We start from the raw sequence: 23,529 nt of genomic DNA, 5'->3' as shown, positions 1-23,529 counted from the left end.
CACCTACTATTACACCGTGTGTGCAAACAGGCAGGAAAAAAATAATTAAGAAAACCAGTCATCAGGTGTTCAGGAAAAACTGAAAAGCATTGTTGACTAGGGAGGAAAGAACTCTTTCCTCAACAGAATAAAGTCAGCTTTGCTATATTTTTCAAAGGAAACTAGAAAGGTCTAATAAAACATCTTAAAAAGAGTCAAAGTGTACTTTCATGCATTTGTCATAACTTTGCTTGGTCTTCATGCTTGGTCTTTAGACTTTTTTACTACCTTAAATTGAGATTAAGGAATATTTTACGTTTTTCTGCCTTACATTTTCAACCTTTTTGCTTGTTCTAAACCTGCAGAAACCAGACTGTCGTGCACACAGAAGTGTGTGGGAAAATGTAGGGTTTAATTTTATGTTTGAGCAGTCCATCCAGGGCTGCCTAAAGGCTTCTCCAATGGTAACCAGTTGATAGGAAAAAATATTTGTCGCATTAATGTTTAAAAGACAGAGAAGGTGATGTGTTTATAAACTATTTTCTTTCTTATTTTTTAATTGAGAAATATTGTTGTCTTCTCTAGGTATGGAAAGCATTTGTGAACTGAAGTGGCTAAAATGGGCAGGTAGATGCCCATATGCCATACTGGCTATTTGTGAACCATATTTTCATACCGCTTTCTCCAGATTGGACATACAAAGGCATTTTGGGGGTTTCTACATCTGCTGCTTCTTCCATATTTTTGTACTTCTAACTGCTAGTCATGGTCACATTTTGATTACCAAAATTAAGATAGAAGTGGTTAAGTCTAATGATTTTTTTCATAAGTGAGGGCAAAAAGGGGAACAACAACAACAAAATCACAGCAACAGATGAAAAAGTCATTTCAGAGAATTCCCAGTGCATATTTTGAGAAACCAGCTCTCAAAGAGTGTGGTCTACTAGTTAGTAAACAGTGAAAAATGTAAGCGTTACACACTGCAGAATGACTTTTGTCCTATCTGGCAAACAACTCTGTTTAGAAGACTCATCAGTAAGTAACCCCTCTCTTTTTTTCTATCATTAAATGACAATTTACCGGTTGGTTAAGATTTATAGTTTAAATCAGGTAAGTGGAGAAAACCTGTTCATGAATTAAGCAAGCAAAATTTGCTTCTAACATCTCTAATAAATTTTTAAGGTTTGAAAGTGATACTGTATGAGAGATGTTAAAAAGAAAAATGAAGAAACTTCATCATCACAGTAAGTTGTTTATATATGAACCAGAATAGAATTTTAGACAGAAGAAAATAATATGATAGTTTTCCCATATCACCATCAAAAATTTAGTTACACAAGGAATGAAACATTTATAATTAATACTTTTCCTCCTTTTTCTAAATAAAAAGCATTTGTCCAATAAGCAGTTACTAAGTTTAAAAAGAATCACTGCTTTTAAAAATAATTCTCTAGCTTATAATCCATGTTTACCTTAATTTATCATACATACATCCACGTTTACTTCACCATCAATTACGATGAAAGAAATTTTATTAAAGACAAAAAGTGAAGATGAAAGGGGGTTCTGAGCTGTTTCACACCTACTGGCTCTAGTCTGCCAATAAAAAGCATGTTTCAAATATGATTCCAAAGCCACAGTCATACTACGTTACATTTGAAAATAAATGTTACCGCCATGTGTAAAGGACTTCAAAAAGGTTTCAACCACGATTCTTTGATCACTATGCACAACAACTTGTCTCATCCTCCCTACTCCTTGAGCTACTCCTTCCCACTCTCGCTCTGCTCCCTTCCTTTCCACAACAAAAACATAGTTTCAGCGGCTGTATTTCCTGGGTCTGCTTTCCTTTCAACGAGCCGCCTCACTTTCTCAGGCACGTGCAAAGAAATACCAATGTGTCTTCAAAGTACGCAGCGAACACAGAAAGCACACGCAGAACTTTGCAAACCTGAGGCTGGACATGTCATGCTCCAAGATGGACGTCTGCACAAAGCCACTTGATTGTCTTCCTCCTCCACACTTGACTGTCTTCCCTCTCTGTTTCTGTTTTCTCTACGCAGACATAATGGCCCTAAGAAGAACCAAGTCTGGCACTGGGATAGTTAGAAAAGTCTCTTATTCAACAGTAACTGCGCTAGTATTCTCTGTTGCAGTTCTGTCACGCTATATGCAAGCACACCAGGTCAGATTCTCTTGGCCTCTTGCTGGTCATCTTTCTGGAGAACATAAATGATGAAGAAACTGTTCCTGTTTCCTTCAGCAATAGAGAATGGGGATGCTCTGGGGCTCCAGGCATCCACCTTTGGAGGGTGTCTGTTTTTTGGGTGACTTTCAGTGACCTTCACTATCTGTACTACCCCTACCTCCAGGGTGCCCAAGAGATTATTGTTCGTCATGTTCCAATGTTCTTAAATTAGGCAGAGCTGAACTGTGTATGCCAATGGAGAATCCATGACCAAGTACACAAAGCAGGGCATAATCCCTAGATGTAATCCTACGTGTGGTGGAAATTATATACCACACAGAAATGCTGACATGATAGAAAGCACCTCCTTCCTACTGTCTAATGATAAAGAGGGGAAAAAAAAGCAATTTTCCTATTTCACTACCAAAGCTGGGAAAGCTGAAGCCTCGTATATTGCCAGAATAAAAAACCTGCTTGAAACCATCGAGACACCATTGAGTTGCAACTATAGCACTTTCAAAGGAGACAGAATTAGGAATGAATAAAGACCTTGGCACTGAAAAGGTTAATACTGAGAACAACGGCACTGCTGCAGGCGGTTTGAGTTCACTGACAACTGGTGTTGGGAGGGCACCGCAGGAAGGACTTAGCTGCCACTGCATCGATGCAGCCCGTGTATGAGAGCTTTAACGGAATCCAATTTGGAGTATGACACAGCCAATCTTACAGGAAAATCCCTAGAAGAAGCAGTATTAAGTAACAAATCCTGAAGCCACACCAAGTGAAAGTATACGAGTAGCACTAATGCTCATATTTATTTACAGTCATGCGTGTAGCCTGTGTACATACTAACACACTGGACTGAAGTGCCACACTAGACAAAAGAAGCAGATAATGTCAAGGTAGGTTTTCTGACCTCACACTGTAAGAGGGAATTTAGGGATGACTATGTCCATGCTAGTAATTAAACCTTATGTCTAGGAGAGCACAAGGAAAGTCAAAAATATGCTTGGTTTCAAGAAGTGCTGCTGTTGAGAAAAAAAATTATCTGTTTTCTCACATCAGGAGTTGAATCTGTGGACAACACCACAAAACTTGAAATGCTTCTCCAAGACAGTATAACTGCAAACTCAAGGTGTGTCTGTTCCATGTATATTAGCCCAAATATAAAATAAATTTTCTTTGGCCAAGCTCATATCCCTAGTGTTTGCTTTCCTGAGAACTTGCATAATCAAGTTTTATTAGCCCAAATGTTTGCATAGAGACCAATTTAGGCCTTCACACATAAGTATATCAGAAGTGGCGTATTTTATCAGGGAAAGCAGACTGATAGAGAAACTGGGATTAAGTATTGGCTGAAGGCAGCATTCCTTTAAATCACAGAATCACAGAATGGTTTGGGTTGGAAGGGACCTCAAAGATCATCTATTTCCAACCCCCTGCCATGGGCAGGGACACCCTCCACTAGACCACGTTGCCCAAAGCCCCATCCAACCTGGCCTTGAACACTTCCAGGGAGGGGGCATCCACAACTTCTCTGGGCAACCTCTTCCAGTGTCTCATCAACCTCATAAAAAAGAATTTCTTCTGAATATCTAACCTAAATCTACCCTCTTTTAGTTTAACCCATTACCCCTTGTCCTGTCACTACACTCCCTGATAAACAGTCCCTCTCCAGCTTTCCTGTAGGCCCCTTCAGGTACTGGAAGGTGCTATAAGGTGTCCCTGGAGCCTTCTCTTCTCCAGGCTGAACAACTCCCAACTCTCTCAGCCTGTCCTCACAGGAGAGGTGCTCCAGCCCTCTGATCAGCTTCGTGGCCCTCCTCTGGACTCGCTCCAACAGCTCCATGTCTCTTCTGTACTGGGGCCCCCAGAGCTGGACACAGTACTCCAGGTGGGGTCTCACAAGAGCAGAGTAGAGGGGCAGAATCACCTCCCTCGACCTGCTGGTCATGTTTGTTTTGATGCAGCCCAGTTGGCTGCATACGGTTGGCTTTCTGGGCTAGGCACACATTGCTGGCTCATGCTGAGCTTCTCATCAACCAACACCCCAAAGTCCTTCTCCTCAGGACTGCTATCAATCCATTCTCTACCCAGCCTGTAGCTGTGCTTGGGATTGCCCTGACCCATGTGCAGGACCTTGCACTTGGCCTTGTTGAACTTCATGCGGTTCGCATGGGCCCACCTCTCAAGCCTGTCAAGGTCCCTCTGGATGGCATCCCTTCCCTCCAGCGTGTCGGCCACACCACACAGCTTGGTGTCGTTGGCAAACTTGCTGAGGGTGAACTCGATCCCACTGTCCATGTTGCCGACAAAGATGTTAAACAGCACCGATCCTAATACCAACCCCTGAGGAATGCCACTCGTCACTGGTCTGCACTTGAACATTGAACCATTGACTACAACTCTTTGAGTGTGACCATCCAGCCAATTCCTTATCCACCGAGTGGTCCATCCATCAAATCCATGTCTCTCCAATTTAGAGACAAGGATGTCGTGCGGGACAGTGTCAAACGCTTTGCACAAATCCAGGTAGATGACGTCAGTTGCTCTTCCTTTATCCACCAATGCTGTAACCCCCATTGTAGAGGGTCATCAAATTTGTCAGGCACAATTTGCCCTTACTGAAGCCATGTTGGCCACCACCAATCACCTCCTTATTTTCCATGTGCCTGAGCATAGTCTCCAGGAGGGTCTGCTCCATAATCTTCCCAGGCACGGAGGTGAGACTGACTGGCTTGTAGTTCCCTGAGTCTTCCTTTTTTTCTTTCTTAAGAATGGGGGTTATGTTTCCCCTTTTCCAGTTGGCGGCAACTTCACCAGACTGCCAGAACTTCTCAAATATGATGGAGAGTGGCTTGGCCACTTCATCCGCCAGTTCCCTCAGAACCAGTGGATGCACCTCACCAGGTCCCATGGACTTGTGCACCTTCACGTTCCTTAGATGGTCTCAAACATGATCTCCTGCAGTGGGCGGTTCTTCATTCTCCCAGTCCCTGCCTTTGCCTTCTGCAACTTGGGCAGTGTGGTTAGAGCACTTGCCACTGAAGACTGAGGCAAAAAAGTTGTTGAGTACCTCAGCATTCTCCACAACCCAGTTAACCAGGTCTCCTGTTTCATTCTGGAGGGGGCTCACATTTTCCCTAGTCAGTCTTCCTTTTATCACTGATGTACCTATAGAAGGTTTTCTTGTTGCCCTTGACGCTCCTGGCCAGATTTAGTTCTATCAGGGCTTTGGCTTTCCTAATCTGATCCCTGGCTGCTTGGACAGTTTCTCTGTATGCCTCCCAGGTTACCTGCCTTTGCTTCCACCCTGTGTAGGTTTCCTTTTGGTGTTTGAGTTTGTCCAGGAGCTCCTTGTTCATCCATGCAGGCCTCCAGGTGTTTTTGCCTGACTTCCCCTTTGTTGGGATGTATTGCTCCTGAGCTTGGAGGAGGTGACCCTTGAATATTAGCCAGCTGTCTTGGGCCCCTCTTCCCCCCTGGGCTTTGTGTCCTGGTACTCTACCATGCAGATCCCTGAAGAGGCCAAAGGCTGCTCTCCTGAAGTCCAGGGCAGTGATCTTGCTGTGTGCCCTCCTTGCTGCCCTAAGGATCTTGAACTCCACCATTTCATGGTCACTGCAGCCAAGGCTGCCCTTGATCTTGACTTCCCCTACCAGGCCCTCCTTATTGGTGAGAACAAGGTCCAGCATGGCACCTCTCCTCCTTGGCTCCTCTATCACTTGGAGAAAGAAGTTACCATCAATGCATTCCAGGAGCCTCCTGGATTGCTTATGCCCTGCTGTGTTGTCCCTCCAACAGATACCAGGGTGGTTAAAGTCCTCCATGAGGACCAGGGCTTGTGAATGTGAGGCTGCTCCTATTTGCGTATAGAGGGCCTCATCCACTTGGTCTTCCTGGTTGGGTGGCCTGTAGCAGACCCCCACTATAGTGTCCCTGCTCTCCCTTTAATCCTGACCCATAGGCTCTCTGTTGGCTCCTCATCCATCCCCAGGTGGAGCTCCATGCACTCCAGATGGTCATTGACATAAAGGGTGACACCCCTCGTCGTCTGCCCTGCCTGTCCTTCCTAAAAAGCCTGTATCCTCCCATTCCAACACTTCAGGTAGTAGTGGGATGGACTGAGCTTCCCCTCCCCTGGCAACTTTAGTTTAAAGCCCTCTTCATCAGCTTGGCAAGCCTATGACTGAAGATGCTCTTCCTCTTCTCTGACAGATGGACCCCATCAGCCCCCAGTAGAGCAGGATTCTCAAAACGAGTCCCATGGTCTAAGTAGCTTAATCCCTGGCTGTGGCACCAGTCCTGGAACCATTTCTTGACTCACCAGATTCGACTGGCCCCTTCAAACCCCTTCCCTTTGACTGGGAGGATTGATTAAGATCTACCTGCACTCCAGCGTCCCTTCCTGCTGCTCCCACTGCTCTGTAATCCTTCTAGATACTCCTCAGACTGCTCCTGGCTGTGTCACTGGTGCCCACGTGAAACAACAGCAGAGGAGTGGATAACAGTCAGTGGGCTGTATGAAGCTTGGTAGTCTCTTGACTCTCTGATCCGAGCCCCCATTAAGCAGCAGACCTCTCTAGAGACTGCATCAGGTCGGCACACGGGTGCCTCTGTACCTCTCAGAAGAGTCACTTACTGCTGTCACCCATCGCCTTTTCTTAGTTGTGCTGGTTGTTACACAGGGAGCACACCGGGCTGCCTTACTCAGCTCCAGCGTCTCTCCTGATGTGGTGGGTCTTCCCCCTTCAGTCTGCAGAGCAGTGAAGAGGTTCTGCAATGGCACCTCAGGCTTTGGGGGAAGTCTCTTCCTCCTGATGGGCCTTGCTGTTGCGAGCTTCCATTCTTCGGCACTATTGGCCCCCACTTCTGTGTGCCAGTGGCGGAGTTTTTGGTTGTCTGGCCGTGGGCTGTGGGTCCGCTACGGACTGTGCTTGGAACCAGCTATCTAACTCCTTCTCAGCCTCCCTGATGTTACGCAGCCTTCTCACCACCTCCTGCGGCTCAGCCACCTGCTGCAGGAGGTCCTCCCCCTGGGGCACACCTTTTGCAGGCAGGCCTGCCGCCTGTCCCCTGTCTTTTAACACAGAAACCATTTCACCAGTATTAGAGTGAAGTCAACTCACTTAATTTATATATAACACCAAACAGGTGGTTACAACCTGTAACTCTGCCTCATGGTATGCTATTAGTTTAAAGGAAATTTTATTCCTCTTTACTGCCAAACAAATTAATTTACTTAAATTTATGAGGTTTACAAAGACACATGATCAACTCATCAACTCCTTCTGGGTCACACTTATTTCTTTTGATCTGTCCTACATTCATAGAAGTGTGTTTTGCAGTTCCCTTCCATGGATACAATAAAATTTGGGCATTCAATAACTACTATGAAGAAACTGAAATACAAAAAAATGGAGTTGCAGTCATCTTACAGGAAACTATTTAGCTTTTAGAAAACCGTCCTAGAATTACAAGACATTTTAAATGAACATATTTTGGTCCATTATTTATACACTAGACAGTTCAATGCCCAGACAGCACTAAATCACAATCTGAAAGTCCATTATAGACCTAGAATTTGCTGAATATAAAGTATGTGAATATAGAGATACTCATAGTAGTTCAAAGTAAGTTAAAGCTAACCAAAGTAAGGTGTAAGATTTATCATCATAACCAAAACCAACCTGCTGAACTCTAGATAAGTCAAATGGGGACACAACTAAATCAAATCAACTTTTCCAATTAAATATATTTTTTAAAAATTAAACTTGAAACTTAACTTGAAAGAAATATTAAATCAGAAGATAGGGAAAACAATAACCTGCCAGTTTTATGATATTAATCTCAAAGAAGTATATGCAGGTCATTAAGGAAAACTTATGATTGATGGCCCTGCAATACTTCCCCTTCCAAGAGTTACATAAATATCTTTGTAGTTAGAGATAAAGAACAATTCAGATCTTTGCTTATGATACATTTACCACTGTCAGACCACAAGGTCTAACCTCCAGCTTGGTCACAGATTCGTATTTCTTACAACTATCACGTGATGTACCAACACGACACTTAGAAGAAGTGCAGATGCATGGAGAGCCATACATGAATATTAACATGGTCCGACAAGCAGGACCTCATCCTCATTTCTGTGAAGGAACAGTACCCTGGTAATTTAAAAGGGCATTACAGATCAAGGAAAAGCAACTTTCAGGCCTAATGTAAATAAAACATTTGCCTTTGTGTCCTTCTACTACGTCTGTTTCCAGCCAAATATTTCTCCCACAGTAATAAAGAAAATTAGGTTAAGTTTTAAAAATACAGAAACTCTGTACTGTAGCCAAATTAAACTATTCCAAAATACACTGTATTTGTAACTCACTAACAGTCAGCATGTTGGGCTGCTGACTTTATAATTTGCTAATAATGCTTTTCAGTATTATAAGAAGTCAGCCACCCAACTTGTAGTCCAACGATATTTTTAACACATGTTGGGATTTTTTTGGTTTTGCTTTGTTTTTTATTAAGCAGAGAAATTAGTGGTGACCTACTGATAATGTTCTTCCTTCACTATTAAGTAAAAGATTAGGATTTAGCTGATGGCGTGGGATGCTTTCTCCCAAAGCCAGTATAATGAAAACACTGCAGATGTTTCAAAACCCCACAGTCAGCATGTGTATCAGCATTACACTTCTTCCCTTTTTTCCTTTACCAATTAAAGATGGCCATGGACAGGTTCTGAGAGAAATGCCATCCGCTCCTGTTGAGCCAGAAAGACAGCACTCTCACGGTTAGTATTTTCTAAGTGCACACAGGAAAACATACGTGCCCATCAGAACTGTGTTTCTAACCCAGTCTCACATGTTCTGGCAGTTACAAGGCTGACGTGACCCCGACGCTCTGAATAAGGTCCATCCAAGGCAGCACAGAAATGTTCTTCTGCATAAAGCAACTACCATTGTTGCGCAATATATAAATACACGCACGCAGCAAAGACATCGCAACGTTTACGTCTCCTTTTCATTGACTCTGTTGGTACTAATTTAATTTTCAAGGAATGATAGAGGGGCAGAAAGAGGTTGGGTATATTTTTGGTATCTTCTTTCTGTTAAGATTACACTTCACCGTTTTAAATCATCAATACCTGTGAGAAAAAGGCTGTTGGATCAGATCAATGGCACAGGTATTCCCGAGTTTCAAGTCTCTGCTCTAAGACTGAAGGCTTGTAAACGTGGATAAGTCACTTAGCTGTTTACATTTTCAGGTAGATCATGAAATTGAAAGCACAGATACACTCAAGGGATATTTAAGTATCAAATACTATTTCATAAAGTGTCTTGAAGGTAAGGAATATTATGCAAGAATTATATTTACTACTACAATAAATAATCTCAGAATAAAGAAAAAGCAAGCCAGATAGAAGATATGGAGGGAAGATACATAGAAAAAACTACAATAATCTTCCTTTAAGCTTTTAGGAAGAAAAGGTAGTTGAATTTAGTTTTGTTTCAGAACAGTGGACTTCATTCTAGATCCATTTTTTTCTCCATTTGTGGACATAACACAAGACTTAACATTCTTCTCCTTGTCAAAGCCTGCAGATAGGCATCATTTTTTTAAGGGAAAGCACAGTACCATTAATACTATAATTAAGGTATCTTCCTTTTTTGCCTGGTCCTTTCAGTACCATTTTCCAAAGCAGGACTGGGAAGACACATCAACCTTTACCGATCAGTAAAGTAAGTAAGTTTTACATTCATTTATTTTAAATACAGGCCATTACTCTATTTTCTTGGTCTGATGTCTTATTTGAGTGTATTAATAAATATCACGTCTGGACTTTTCAGCAAGTATGGCTCAGATCTGAACCATGGCAGTGGTGGTGGGTGAGGGCAGAAGGGAAATCCACTGATCACAATTCAGGACAACTTTCTAGGTTTTTTTTGTATACAACCACTGCTTTCATTTCTAGCCACTCTGGACTGTGAGCAAATGCCCAAGTTTTGGTAAAATCAGTCCACTGAGGTCAAATGAGTACCTTCCTACACATATGTAATTTTCCCTCACTTCCATGTGCTGATGAATCATTCCTGGATCCTTCTCTTTCCCAAAAGCAGTCTGGAAAAAGGGCAAAGAAACTATGACCCGCAGCGCTGAAATTCCCCATTGCGGCAGAAGCGTGACAAGTCGTTCAGCGACACGGCTCGCTTCCTCTGCTTCAGCCTCAGCACCGAGAGCAGAGAGGACAGAAAAACAAAACATTGAGTGCTACAACAGACTTGCGGCACTGCTGCTGACCATACTGCCAATTAGACAAATCATAACACACTAGAGTGTGTTCTCTGAAAACCCTCAATCACATAGCAACAGTAGGAGTATACATTTTCGCAATAGCAGTTCACATGAAATGTATATTTTTGGTCAAAGTCTAATTCAGAGCTGGGTTATTACCAAGGACAGCTGAGTTTTGTAGCCCTGGCACGTTAATGGACTATTTCCTGATTAATCTGTTTTCATCAATGTACTACGTATTTATCAGTTGCACCTTCACAATCTACTACACATCTCTTTTCAGAACATTTCCAATCAGATGAACCTGTTTAAGGATTATGACTGTGTTACGCACACATGTACTGCTTCACTCGATGTATATGAAGGAGAGAATACCAAATGTACTACTATCTTTAACTCAATATTGCTTGTCATTTTTTTTTCCCAGAAAACATATTAGTAATGCAGGCATGCATGCGGTTAGGTAAAAATCTCAGAAGCTTTAATGGAATGTGAAAACACAGAGCAATTTCAGCACTGTCTGGGTCTCAGAATTTAAAACAAAGCATTTTCCTTAGATTGGCTCTACATTTTTTAAACTTAATAGTTTCAATTGAAATGATTTTATGTAAATCTATTTCAAATGGAATAAAGATACTTAAAATTATTTAATTTGATTTTTTCATACTCATTTTTATTAGCTCTTAAATATTTAGTTGTATACTAACGGCAAACGATGATAATACAATCAATTACTTTTGCTACACATGCTCAGTCTATACAGAGAATTAAAATGTTAACTGCTGTATTGCAAAACTCGCAGGTCTTGCTAATAAAAATATATTTTCTAACTTGTTATAAATGATTACATTCTTGGCTATTAATTCTATAAAAAGAAATACTTACTACTGTGCACAGTCAATCAGTTGATATTCATTTGACCTCTCGAAGCATGCCTTTACGCCTTCATCATCCCAGAGCTTTTTTGCATGTTCAAAGAATTCCTGAAAATTGGAAATGCAACAAATAAGAGAACATTTCTCAATCTTTTCAATCCCCAATCTGTATGTGTTGCTCCCTCCCTCCAACTTTCATGCTTCCTACTTTTGCAGAATGATAGATTACACCTTTAAAGAAGAAAAGCAAAAAACATCTATTAGCAAAATATACTGAACATAGGGCTGCTGACAGTTTCCAGAACACGATATGTAATGAAGACTGTCTTCAAAATTCATACCAGGCCATATATAAAATTTACTATAAGTACAAACGTTACTGAGAAGCATGCAAACTTAATTTTTAACTGGATTTATGCTTCTGTCATGGAAAAGCTACTCAGCTTATAAACACTAGCTTCCCAGAGAAAGAACCAGTCTGTAACTTTAAAAAGATTGTGTAATTTTTCCTGAAAAACACAACTTTCCACTACTTGGTATTTTCTCATGCAACATAATAACTTGATTGCAAGACTTTCAGAGCCTTTGCTCAACACTGCTTCCTCCAAGCAGCCGTCTGGCACAATGTGCTTTTCCTAGCTGCTATCCCAAGCATCCCAATCCAGAAATATCTGCTGGCAAGCTTATTTCAGAATTATTTGAAAGAGGAATCAAAGTTGTCTTTGGTGACGATGAAGCCATAGCTCCGTTGTACAAAAGGCACAGACGCAGAGCGGTAGGTCCGACCCTGCCTGCGGCTCCCCCAGCCCCTGCTGTAGACCCTCACACGCTCCAGTTTGTTTTAAAGCTGGGAGTGCATTTTATGGCGTATCATTACTGGGAAGTCAAACCGTAACTGAATTTTTCCAGCTAAAGCTTTCTAAAATCAAACAAAGAATGTTTAGACAAATAAATATTTCCTTTATTATATGACTGAGTCTTTCCTCCCTCAAGCGGAATTGTTAAAGTAGTACGTCAACTTAGAAGTTGTTTGTAATCTCTTAACACCTCAACACGGCTACTAAATCAGAGTTCTTCGGTCAGTCATAAATTTGTGAAACCTAACAAATGGCTTTTCCACAGTTCAGTTTGGGTCTGTGTAAACTGGCTGTGAGACCACTATTCCCTTCATAATCCTGTCGAAACGCTGTGTAGATACCTGAATCCTGAAACTTTCTGTAATTGTTTGCCAGTCCTGCCCCACACCTTTTCAGGATTAAAAGCTGCTCTCAAAAGACAAAGTTTGTAGCGAAAGATCTTGGCTGCAGTGAGTTCACTTTTACTCTGTATGGGTTTCCCAGCCTTGAAGGCCACCCCTGTGGAGTGCCCCAGAAAGTGACACTCTGCTCCTCAGCAACTGCCTGTGACCTGCTGGCGACGTTTTCAGGGAGAGGCACAACACAAGAGAAGATTTTCAGAACAAACTAGTACTGAAAATTATTTAGTTAAGGTTTGAACATGGCACAGAGGTCCTGAATAACCCCAGAAATGTTTTCTCCTTTCAATTATATTGTGCATAATGTACAGAGAGAGAAAAATCCATTCTTTAAGAAGTTTTCAAAATTTTAGAGAAAAGGAGATGTTAGAGCAGGTGTGAAAAACTTTCTCAGAAAGTCTTGGCAGAAGAGAGGAAGCAACACTAGAGATTGGCAGATGCTTATACTGCCCTTGGAATTTATTTATTCACCATCGTGAGGATGTGTTTATTTTGTCTTTGTTATTTTAACGACTTATGTAATGATTGTTTAAAACACTGCAGATCCACCTTTTGAAGTTATGCTACGGCTATTATAAACTCTCTGTTCCTACAGCAGAAGGAAAGCAAAAACAAGCTCAAGAAAGGATAAGATATCAAACTAAATAAGTAGAAGAAGAAAGCGGACACGCATAACAGAGAGCACGACTACAAGAAAAAGAAAGAACTGAAAAAGTCCAAATGATAAATACTCAATGGAAAGAGTGAGCTCTGGATAAGCATCAGAGACCTGAGGTGAAAGGACCCAGCTCTCCCACCCGCTTCAATCGGTACGCGTACAGCGGTGTACAGCCTCAGCCCTCCCTCCCGCGGCCGCTCGCTGCTGCAGGCACGGGGGCCGAGCATGGCGTGCCCACCCTCCCCTCCTCACCATCAGCAGGTGAAAGCCATCTCTGAGAGGAACCTACATCTAAAAAATGGCCCCATTAAGCCCCACGCAGCCTCTAGGAAGGGGATGGGAAGATGAGAAGGATGTCAGCGTGAAAGTATCCTTTCCTGTGGGGTGGAATGGATTGAGAGATGGCTGCAGATGTAAATAAATACATAAAACTGTATAGCTACAGCAGTTTCTAACTTCACTTCTGTTTTTACATCCTCTGTGTAAGCTTTATTTACTCTTAAAAATCTCTTCTGCAAAAGAGGCAATCTTTTCAGCTCAGCTTCTGAGACCCTACAAATATGTTGTAAATACAGGGTTTCCGTATTATATGCTTCAAATATTTCCACCTGACCATTATATCTCAAAGCAGTCTATTTAAAACAACTTCCAGACTTCTAGTCCAAAGCAAATCCTATAAAATGGAGCAAATATACTTACCTCATTAAAATGTACCGATCTACTGCAGAGGAGTACACTTGCCTGCAAATTGCCTCCCACACAGCTACCCGATCCTTCTTTCCCAGGTGACTAAAGCCTTCCAGAAAAATCCTGCTTCATTTCAAGACACCAAGTACCATGATCCAACTTTTCACACTTGTTTTTAACCCCTTTCTCGTCTGCTCTATCTAGTGGAGGGTGTCCCTGCCCACGGCCAGAGGGTTGAAACCAGATGATCTTTAAGGTCCCTCCCAACCCAAACCATTCTGTGATTCTATGATTCTTTCTCCTCAGCTGCTGAAGGCTCCCACTGCACGCAGTCAAGCACGCAGCAGGATCCTGCTCACATATGCCAAACACGTCTGGATCTCAATCTACTCTCCACCGCAGGACAACATCCAGATAGCAGTCACCACGCTAGCTGCAGCTTCTGCAACCAAGCCCCCTTTGCCCGAACGGCCTTCCAGCAACCGCTCCCCGATCCCCAGTCCCCACGACTCATGCCTATAGACCCCAATGCTTGTCACCTCTTCCTCCCGCTGTGACTGCATCATGGCCACCTCGTTGGCAAGCAGGCATTGGTGAGCTAATGAAGGTGCGGGCTTTGGGCTAGGCCCCCCTGCGGCACCTGGTCTTGTGGCTGCAGTATCCTCGGGGTGGCAGCCACATTTGGCCGTTGAAGGGAAGAGCCAGGGTATTTCAAAGCACACAGAATTCACATTTGCTCCAGCTGATAAAGGAAGATGGGCTAAAACTTTTCAGCTAATGCTTCTAGGGAGTGGGGAACTTCATATAAAATATTACCTTAGGTTAGTACAACACAAATAAGGTTTTAAGAGTAAGTAAGTTGTGACCTTAGCAGCTTATGTTCTGAGATTGCCAAATAAAGATTTTCTTAAGGGTCCAACATCTGTAATGTGTCTATTCAGAAATTCCTAAAAGTCATGAGCCAGGTCCTTTCAGAACTCTCAACTGGGACAGGAGAAAACAGGGACATGGAAAATCACTAGAGGCATCTGATGCACTTGGGATGCAAGCACATGCAGCTGACCTCTATTGCATCAAAGTCACCGAAATCTGCGTGAAATATTTAGTATACTGAAGAGAACAAGGAACAGTGTACTATGCCTGAAAGCAGAAAAACACCTACATCACGACACGTCTATGAACACCAAATAAAACAGAGCTGTTACATCCAAACTCTTACTTAGGGACAGACGCATACAAATATTAAGACCTCTTAATATACGTTTAAAATAAAACCATGAATATATTTTTTGATGTAGTATTTTAATTAGAACATTAGAGAAGTAAATGATGATGCCTCAGGTCTCATGAGTTACAGGTCTCATGAACTACATGTACTTTTTACTTTACACACATTAATTTACACCAGTTACCTAAGAATTTATAGCCATCATTAGACCAAACAATACCAAAATTTTGATGTGATCAAAATGAAGATGTGACACACAACTTCTCAAATATTTACTAACACAAAATTATCCGGAAATTTTCCACTCTTCCCGAGATGATCCAAAAAACCTCAGCCCCACATTCCCGAGCTTCCTTTTCACTAGCAGATAATTATTCCTATACATAAATATTCACACATCATCTAAAAATCATAAAGGGACATAAACAGGTTATGATTCCCCTTTTTTTTCCCAGAATAAGTAAGTTAAGATGTACATAAATGTAAAAACATCCTGAGCTGATATCACTGATGTAAACAGTATTGTATATTTACTACATATTAAAAAGGTCTTGTAGAAATATTTTTACTCACCTATTCCAAGTTAACATTTTTAGGTTGAAAAAAAAAAGGAGGCAATATATTCCTATACAAAACATTCCAAGAAACCAATACAGATAACAAATGTAGATGCACTGCAGCTAAGTCTCAAAGCACTGTTTTTCAACTTTCTCATACTAGAAGTTACAGCATGTTCTTGAAATTTAATTTTCCTTATTTTGGAAATAAACTTATTTATTGGTAGGTTACCTTAGAAACCTCCTCCCCCTTATAACTCCTACAAAAAAATTTTCAAGTAGCTAAAAAATGGACTTGTTTCACTTTTCAGCTGCCTAAATTTGGAAAAAAAAACCAGGGATGATTGAACAGTGACATATCTTCACGAACAAATCTTTATGTATTTTGGAAACAGAACTTTTCATCTAACTGCTTTACAAACCACAAAAGTTCATGTTAGGTCAGGAATACAATTTTTATTCTATTAAGATTCCTTTCTGTCTTCCTTCCAGATGGAGCATACATTTAATAGCTATCCTGATGTCACCTTTCGGTCTCCCAGAAACTGGGATGTGGAAGACTCCACTGTACTTCCTATTTCACCTATTTCTTCTGTTAATATATTGTAAACCTGGAAACAGCTGCTTAGATCAATGTGAAATAAGATCGATTTTGCTCAAGCCAAAATTCATGTTCTTATTCTCCTAAGCTTCAGGACTGTAAGACAATTTCCATCTAAAACACAGATTAAACCTGTCTGATTAGCCTGACAACCATTTAAAGAAGAGGCAAACATTACACATTTTCAGAGTTCTGCCACTGTGGGTGTGAAATGAAGTCGTCACTTCTATTCTGAATTTCAGTTACTACTTCTTCTCTCATGTACTTAACCAAACAAAAAGTAAATCACACAATGCTTTAAAAATTCCCACCCTAACACCTCCCAAACTCCCAACAACGACCGCAGCACCAGATGATCCACAGAATTCATATGGGAAGGGAGGTACGCGCCTCCCTACCGAGCAGGGTGTACCCCCCTTGTACTTCCCAATGCACAGGGCAGGGGGTACCAAGGCAGTCCCGGCCTCCCGTCCGCTCAGTTACGGAAAAGTGGAATAACAGAGTGACGACCGATGGGTAACATCGGATGACACCCAGTGGAGTCAAATGAAGGTTGCACAGGCAAACTGCCGTCAGGGTTTTCTAAATGCGACATGTTTGATTCTGCAATGCAAACATTATTCTTTTAAGCATCTTTTTCTTTGTACCACATCTGAGGTCAAAACTGAACCGGATCCATGAGCCCGCAGCCCAAGCCGCTGCACGTGGCAGCAACAGCAAGCAGCAGGACAGTCTGGGAGAGATGAGTAGGAGGAAGGACTCTAACCTAGCACTTTCCCCACTTCCCGGAGAGCTGTGAGGAAGCCCTTTCCGTGCGGTGGCTGGGTGATGACCAGAGGGACAGCATCCCGGGCGAAGGGAAGCTCAGCCGAGCTTCCCCCTCACGCTCCAGAACGCTTTGCGGCTGCTGGGGTGTCGGGGAGGGGGGGGGGGTCTGCTGCCACACCGGCTGCAACAGATGCCACAAAGCCGATTAGTGTATGGGTATTCTGTTCGGTTTTGTAGCATAAGCTGTGTGAAGTAACAGAAGAATGGCAATTCTGAAAAGTTTGTATTTCAGCCAAGTAAAACCTGGTATTTAACAGGATAAAGCAAAAGCTACTTTTGCGGCTCCAGGACTTTCTTGCAAGCTTCCTCAGTCTCTACTCGCTGCGAACAGTCCTCGGATACTCAGGTTAAGATTAGGGCAATTTAAATTTAAGAGTTCCACCCACTCCTGTATCCATTAGGTTCTGTTTTTTTCCTGTATACTAATTTTCTCATTAATTCAAGACTTGTGCATTTGGAATTGGAGATAAACTTTCCCAACATTGCTGTTGTGGCTGGATTCTTTTTTAAATTTAACTTTCTCTACAACGTAACTGCTAAGAATGAAGGAAAAAAAACCCAATAGAGAAGAATCTGTGTTTCTAAACATAACGACCAAGATAATCATCAGAGAGCTACAAGTCTGGTCAAAGGAAGAAAACCACTTTTCCCTGTGGAAGCTACTGACACATCCCAGTCCATTGGGTATTTCTACAGTCTGTCATCATGCTTACCCTATATAAGCATCTCTGAAGCTCCAAATAGGATGGTAATGCTACACATAGTAGTATCTTAATCTCTCAAAGCCTTTAAATCACATATGATTATCTTTCTATAAGATATACATGGCAGCTCAACATAATATAACCCAACAGATTTTTAAGTATGTAGCAAAGAATGAATCATATGCTTTTTGTTTTAAGAATACATGGAATACTATAAATAATGTATAATAAAAGCGATAAGGCAAACTTGTTGAGTGAATAAACTTGAGGGAATAATACCTGGGGCTTCAGGGTGGATGATGAGAATAAAAAACCAGGTACTTCTATGCTACGCAACAAATCAAGTAGGCAGTAGGGAGATGAATTTAAGTCAAACAACCTTTTATTGCAATTTTTTGTATAGTATTTGTTTTCCATTGGGTGGGCTTTTCTCTGCAATGCAAGGCTCAGGGCCTTATAGAAAAAAAAATCTAAAAATCAATCTGCATAATCTTGTATATCGAGGCATTGCATAGGCAATTTTAACTCTGAGCGCCTGACTTTAAACTTGAATCTTAACCCAGTGTTTAACGGAGGCAGTTGTAAACTGATGTTACAAGAAACCCAGTGAGTGAAAATTTGCCCCAGTGCCTCCAGTTATTACTGGTTTGCTTGTCCCAAGTGTAGCATGCCATTTTCTATAAAATCACTCTTCACCCCCAAACATCTACCTAGTGCAACTGTAAGCTGTAGGAATAAAAATTTTTAAATGGACTTAATGCAGAAATTATGGGGTAAAGTGCCAGGTAAACCACCTGAGAGAGAAGGAAGCCTGTTCAGTTACCTCTTCCACAAACAAGTACAGTCTCTTGATAATCAGCCTCTTGTTTATGAGACAAAAGTGTCCCCTGTGGCTCAGCCAGCTCCACTTTTTAATCCTTCATGAAGTGTTCTGCCTAACAAGGGAGCTGTTTTGCAGTAGGTATACAAAATGCAGCTGCTCAAACTCCTAATGCCCACAACAAAGACAGGCAAACAGAGTTACAATCTAAAAACAAAAGCAGAATACATGACTTGAATTTTTCCAACAGCAGTGGCATCAAAACCTTCATTAGCACCCAAGCAATAGCACGAGAAACACTGAAACCATGTAGGAGTGGTCAACTGGCACGCAAGGACCATGCTTAACAGCAGGGTTCGGATGTTTCTAAAGCACTAGTACTTACATTAGATTAATTACACAGAAACCTTTAGGAAAAGTACAACCTCCACCCCCTGCAAGGTATTTTCTGTTGCAATTTGTGGGTGTGCAAGAATCAATGCAAACTTTCCTAGTTAGTGACTCATTCTGATAGGCAAAGCAGCAGTCTGGCCTCTAACCCTCCTCCGAAACCTAACTTTGGATCTATCAAAGAGAGTTACAGAATAATATGTCTAGATCTACCTTCTCTCCATGTTCATTGAACTTGTTTTGCCTTTTTTAGGCCGGAGGCAACAGCATTGAAGCACAGTCAGTCTGCACGAAGCGTAACCTCAGTTCATTAGTTTCATTAGTTCGTCCTCATGGGAGGATGGTAAATACCACCTTCACAGAACACACTTGTGGTGGGGTATCTTATGTTCCAAGAAAACAAAATCAGTTTATTAACTTCTAGGAGCATCTTATCCAACTTGGAAGCATAAGGAAAGAAGCTGGGGAAGCAAACAGCATTTATAATGGTATAAAAGCACCATTTTCACATAGCTACCATGTGCCAACACATCTAGATAAAACGTATAAATTGTGGAGCTCGTTGGCAATGTTCAAAAACCAGGAGTGCAACCACCACAGTACATTCTACATCCCCTTCTTGAACTATTTTTGTGACTTGACTTTTAAGCTCTTATTCTACACTACATTTCCGAGAAGTGTGTACAGTTATCAGCCTGATTGCCTTAGCAGCTCTATTTCTGCCTGCTAGAAACATGTTCCATCTGCCATCTTATTTTATAGAAATCAGCAAGTTCACTTTTGTAGACCATAGAACTCATCTACAAAGTCTGAGAAATATATTAATACATTTTTCAAATTCATATGTGTCAAACTCTAAAAAAAGGTCTGAAAGTTCTTTAGATCATACTAGCAAAACAAAAACAAAAACAAAAACATGATTTCGTGCTTTCACAATATTTTGGGGCCAGCACTGTGGATAAGATAGGCTTTGAAGATAAAAATGCATTATAAGTCAAAGAGCAGTTCCATGTTTTTTCTTCACTACTAATTAAACAGTGGCTTTTCTTCTAAGCTAGACAATGAAGCTTTTATCATACTTAAAACAAAAACCTCTGATTCAATCTTCTAGTTTCCATTTTAATTGTGTATTTCAACTTTCAGTCTGCCATCACAAATCCTTGAACACTGCTGCCTACCTGCTATTTTGAGGGGGCCATCAAGCTCTCTGCTAAGGAAAGTAGGAGAAACAATTTAAGCAAATTACTTAGCGTATGTAGCGCCTACAAAACATGTTGTGCCGAGGATGCAAAGCTCATGCACATTCTTTTCCTTGAAGGTATTTTGCTTTCATCTATGTTAGGACCTCTCCCTGGATGCACATAAAGCTCTTCATTTTTTAAAAAAACCTCCCAAATTAGTTGTGAAAGTAATTACAGGTGTGTTACACAATCCTGCAACATTGCTGCCCTTTGCATTTCTGCAGCACTTGTGAAAAGAAAAGGTTAGTATTGTTATAATTCCCTCAAGGAGAATTTTCTGTGGACAACAGATGATGACTAAGCATGAGATACATCTGCAAGTGCTGAACAACATACAAAAATTCATGGTAGTGATCAAATAAAAGAATCAGAAATATGTCATGACTTTACAAAATTTGGTAGCAGGTGGTTTATCCCTGTGATCAAGACGCTGATTGCACAGTTGTCTTTGTAGAGCACTGAGCTTTTGAACTGGAAAAAACACTGAAAATCACATAATCCAGGTGTCACCTGTACTGGGAGATGTTTGCTTGCTGTTTGTTTATTAAAAGCAATAATGGCACTGCAAAAAGCATACAGATTCTGTATGTCAAAATTCAAATCTTTATCTAATTAGGCAAGACTAGACTGAGTGGAGTCCCTGCAGAGGAGAGGACAGCACATCAACCCATGGTAGTTTTGTTACTGCTTCTGGTTTTGCAATCATTTAACTCCTGGGCCTCTGTGTAACAAACTGCAACGAACATCATGCTTCCTCTTCTTACAAGTCAATGTAACTTCCAGTCGGTGAGTATGTACAAACCACTCTGCAATCCCCGATGAAGGGACGGCCATGGAAGTGAGAAGTACTGCTATAAGACATGTATTGGTAAACTTCTGGCATTTCACCGCAGGAAATATTATCAAGATTTTTTTTTTTTTTTTCAAAACACAAGCTAATAATAACTTAGATGCTGTAACGTGGCAGAGTTGGATCTGAATTCCCAACAGTTTTAAATCTCGGGTAGTGCTGTATCAGATCACATTTTTTTATTAGCAGTATAGTAAGGCAGCCGTCTTTTCCACACTGCACTTTGGCACAGATCAGTACAAAAAAATCGAGATCCTCTGGTGGATTATTATTTCACTGAGCAGTGAAAATCACGCAGTTAATTCTTGCCCACCGCTTTGAAGATACAAAGCTAAACGTGCGCTCTGTCACCTTTTGGCGACGAGGGCTTGACCTCCTATTGCAAGTCAGTCCTGCGGTGCTCTCAGCCCTTCTTACAAGTCTGCCTCGGTTTCCACGACTCAGGTGGCGGGGATACCCCCAGCGAAGTTGGACCCACCGAGCACAAAGCCGAGGGATGAAGGCAGCCCTCCCCCGTCCCCAGGCAGCCCTCCCGCCCCTGCCCGCAGGGAACCCCTGCCGCTTTTGTAAATACAGTTTCATAGTGAAGACAACCGTCGAGCGAGCTGAAAAAACACAAGCCTGCAGCTTATAATTCTTCCAGTATGAAAAGTTTCTACTACTCACAGCTTCAACTGTTTTCCTTAAACCAGTTTTGAAGGTCATACATCAAGGAACTATTTCATGCTCTAGTATGCACTTTATTATTTGTAAGTGATTTCCTACCAGACAAGTGGTTTGCAAGGACCGAGAACTCTCATTTCCTTTTATAGATTTGATTCGGAAATAAATGCTGGCAACATCATGTGACTAACAGGCAGCATCCACAACTTAAGCAACTCTCATAATTAAATTGGAAAGTAATGGAAAAGTCAGCCCGCTGCTGCCAGATCTATTTAGCCTCCTACTCCTCTGCACAAATTTTATCTAAATTCTTCAACTTTATCTCTCTTCTTTGACACTTTTTCCTGTCCTCATCCATGTGCAAAAATCGGACTAGCTTCAACACAGTAACTTGTTCATTCTGAAATATTTATAATAGCAGGAAAAGGAAATACAAGTCTTTATTGTATCTCTGTGATTAAACTAAATTGAGTTTCAGCAAACAAGTTTTTGGAAATTAACAACCACAAATGTGCATATAAGTATATGAATAAGGATTCCAAAGGGAAAACTTTTTGTCTTTTCCATCTGACAGCTGTTGCCTTTAAGAGCTATTCTGGGAAAAGGCTGTGGATACAACTGCAGGAACCAGTAATTTTGACTATCAGAAAGTAATGTACTTTAAAGGAACCCCATCATTTGAAGGCATGTGTTCACAGCTTTTATAGATGCAGAACTACTGTATCTTATTCAGTAAGACTAAGGTGTCTTAATAAAGCTCTGGAAAGTAACACTGATTCTTAAGTCAATCTTGGCCACATTTTATATAATTTTCAACATTCTCCTAGTGTCAGCCCTCATGAACCTAATGCTGAGGAGCCCCAGAAATCAACCTTCTCAGAGTAATTCAGAAGAAATTTAGCTAGTGACTTCAGAAAAATAAGATTTTAATTTATAGTGTTTAGTTCTTAATTTCTCCAAAGTACATAATTTTGAAGAACTGAGATAATAACATCCTATTATGCATAACATAGAAAGAATATATATACAGTAACAAATGGCATTGCTGAGGCATCAGAACCTAAGTTTTTTCTATTAGCCCATAAATATTCTTGCAACTCAGAAACTGCCTAGAAGTCAACAAAAACCTGTATCTGTAGGAACAGAAATTTCTATGAATATAGATGACCAGAGACAATGAACAACTTGTGGATGGGAAATTTTGTTGGAGTTTCAGAGCTGGAAGTTGTTAAGGGGGTCCAGCTTATAGGGATGCAGATGTTTCCAGGGCACCTGAAAAAACTACTTTACACAGCCTAAGCTAGCTTCTCCCCATTCTTCCGAGTCTTCTACTTACTATTCGCTGCAGGATTATTTCTCACTTCCAATGTACTCTAACATGAAAGCTGCTGATCAATATTGTAAACAGATGATTAGTGTCTTGTGACTGCCAAAGAACTGTTAATGAATCTCAATACATGATGTTGAAGCAGGAACATGAGATAAAATAATTGAATTCAGTGAAATAATAAAACCAGGTAATTCCCTCAGTTTAAAAGGCAAATATTGCCAGAGCTTCTTAAACAGAAAGAAATGATTCACGCTCATCTCAGAAATGGTAGGAAATACATTTCTCTGGATTAATTAAAATCAAACTGCCACCAACTGACGTATTGCCTACTGAAGTATCACACAGAACCAGCGAGTTTGTAGTCATTGATACTGGACCCCCCC

General features: G+C 41.2%; 1 protein-coding gene across 3 annotated transcripts in view; it reads right to left on the bottom strand.

The window, feature by feature from the left end:
* The window catches only part of GNAL (G protein subunit alpha L), a 213,500-nt gene that overhangs the window by 52,224 nt on the left and 137,747 nt on the right, over positions 1 to 23,529 (bottom strand). For all 3 annotated transcript variants that reach the window (XM_054817315.1, XM_054817316.1, XM_054817317.1), the window contains exon 5: positions 11,345 to 11,442. In XM_054817315.1, coding sequence (XP_054673290.1) covers positions 11,345 to 11,442 — 98 coding nt within the window. The remainder of the gene's footprint in view (positions 1 to 11,344; positions 11,443 to 23,529) is intronic.

The sequence above is a fragment of the Grus americana genome, chromosome 2 (genome assembly GCF_028858705.1).
Source record: "Grus americana isolate bGruAme1 chromosome 2, bGruAme1.mat, whole genome shotgun sequence".
Classification (NCBI taxonomy): domain Eukaryota; kingdom Metazoa; phylum Chordata; class Aves; order Gruiformes; family Gruidae; genus Grus; species Grus americana.
Note: the sequence above shows the minus strand (reverse complement) of the source record. Positions and strands in the feature narration are given on the sequence as shown.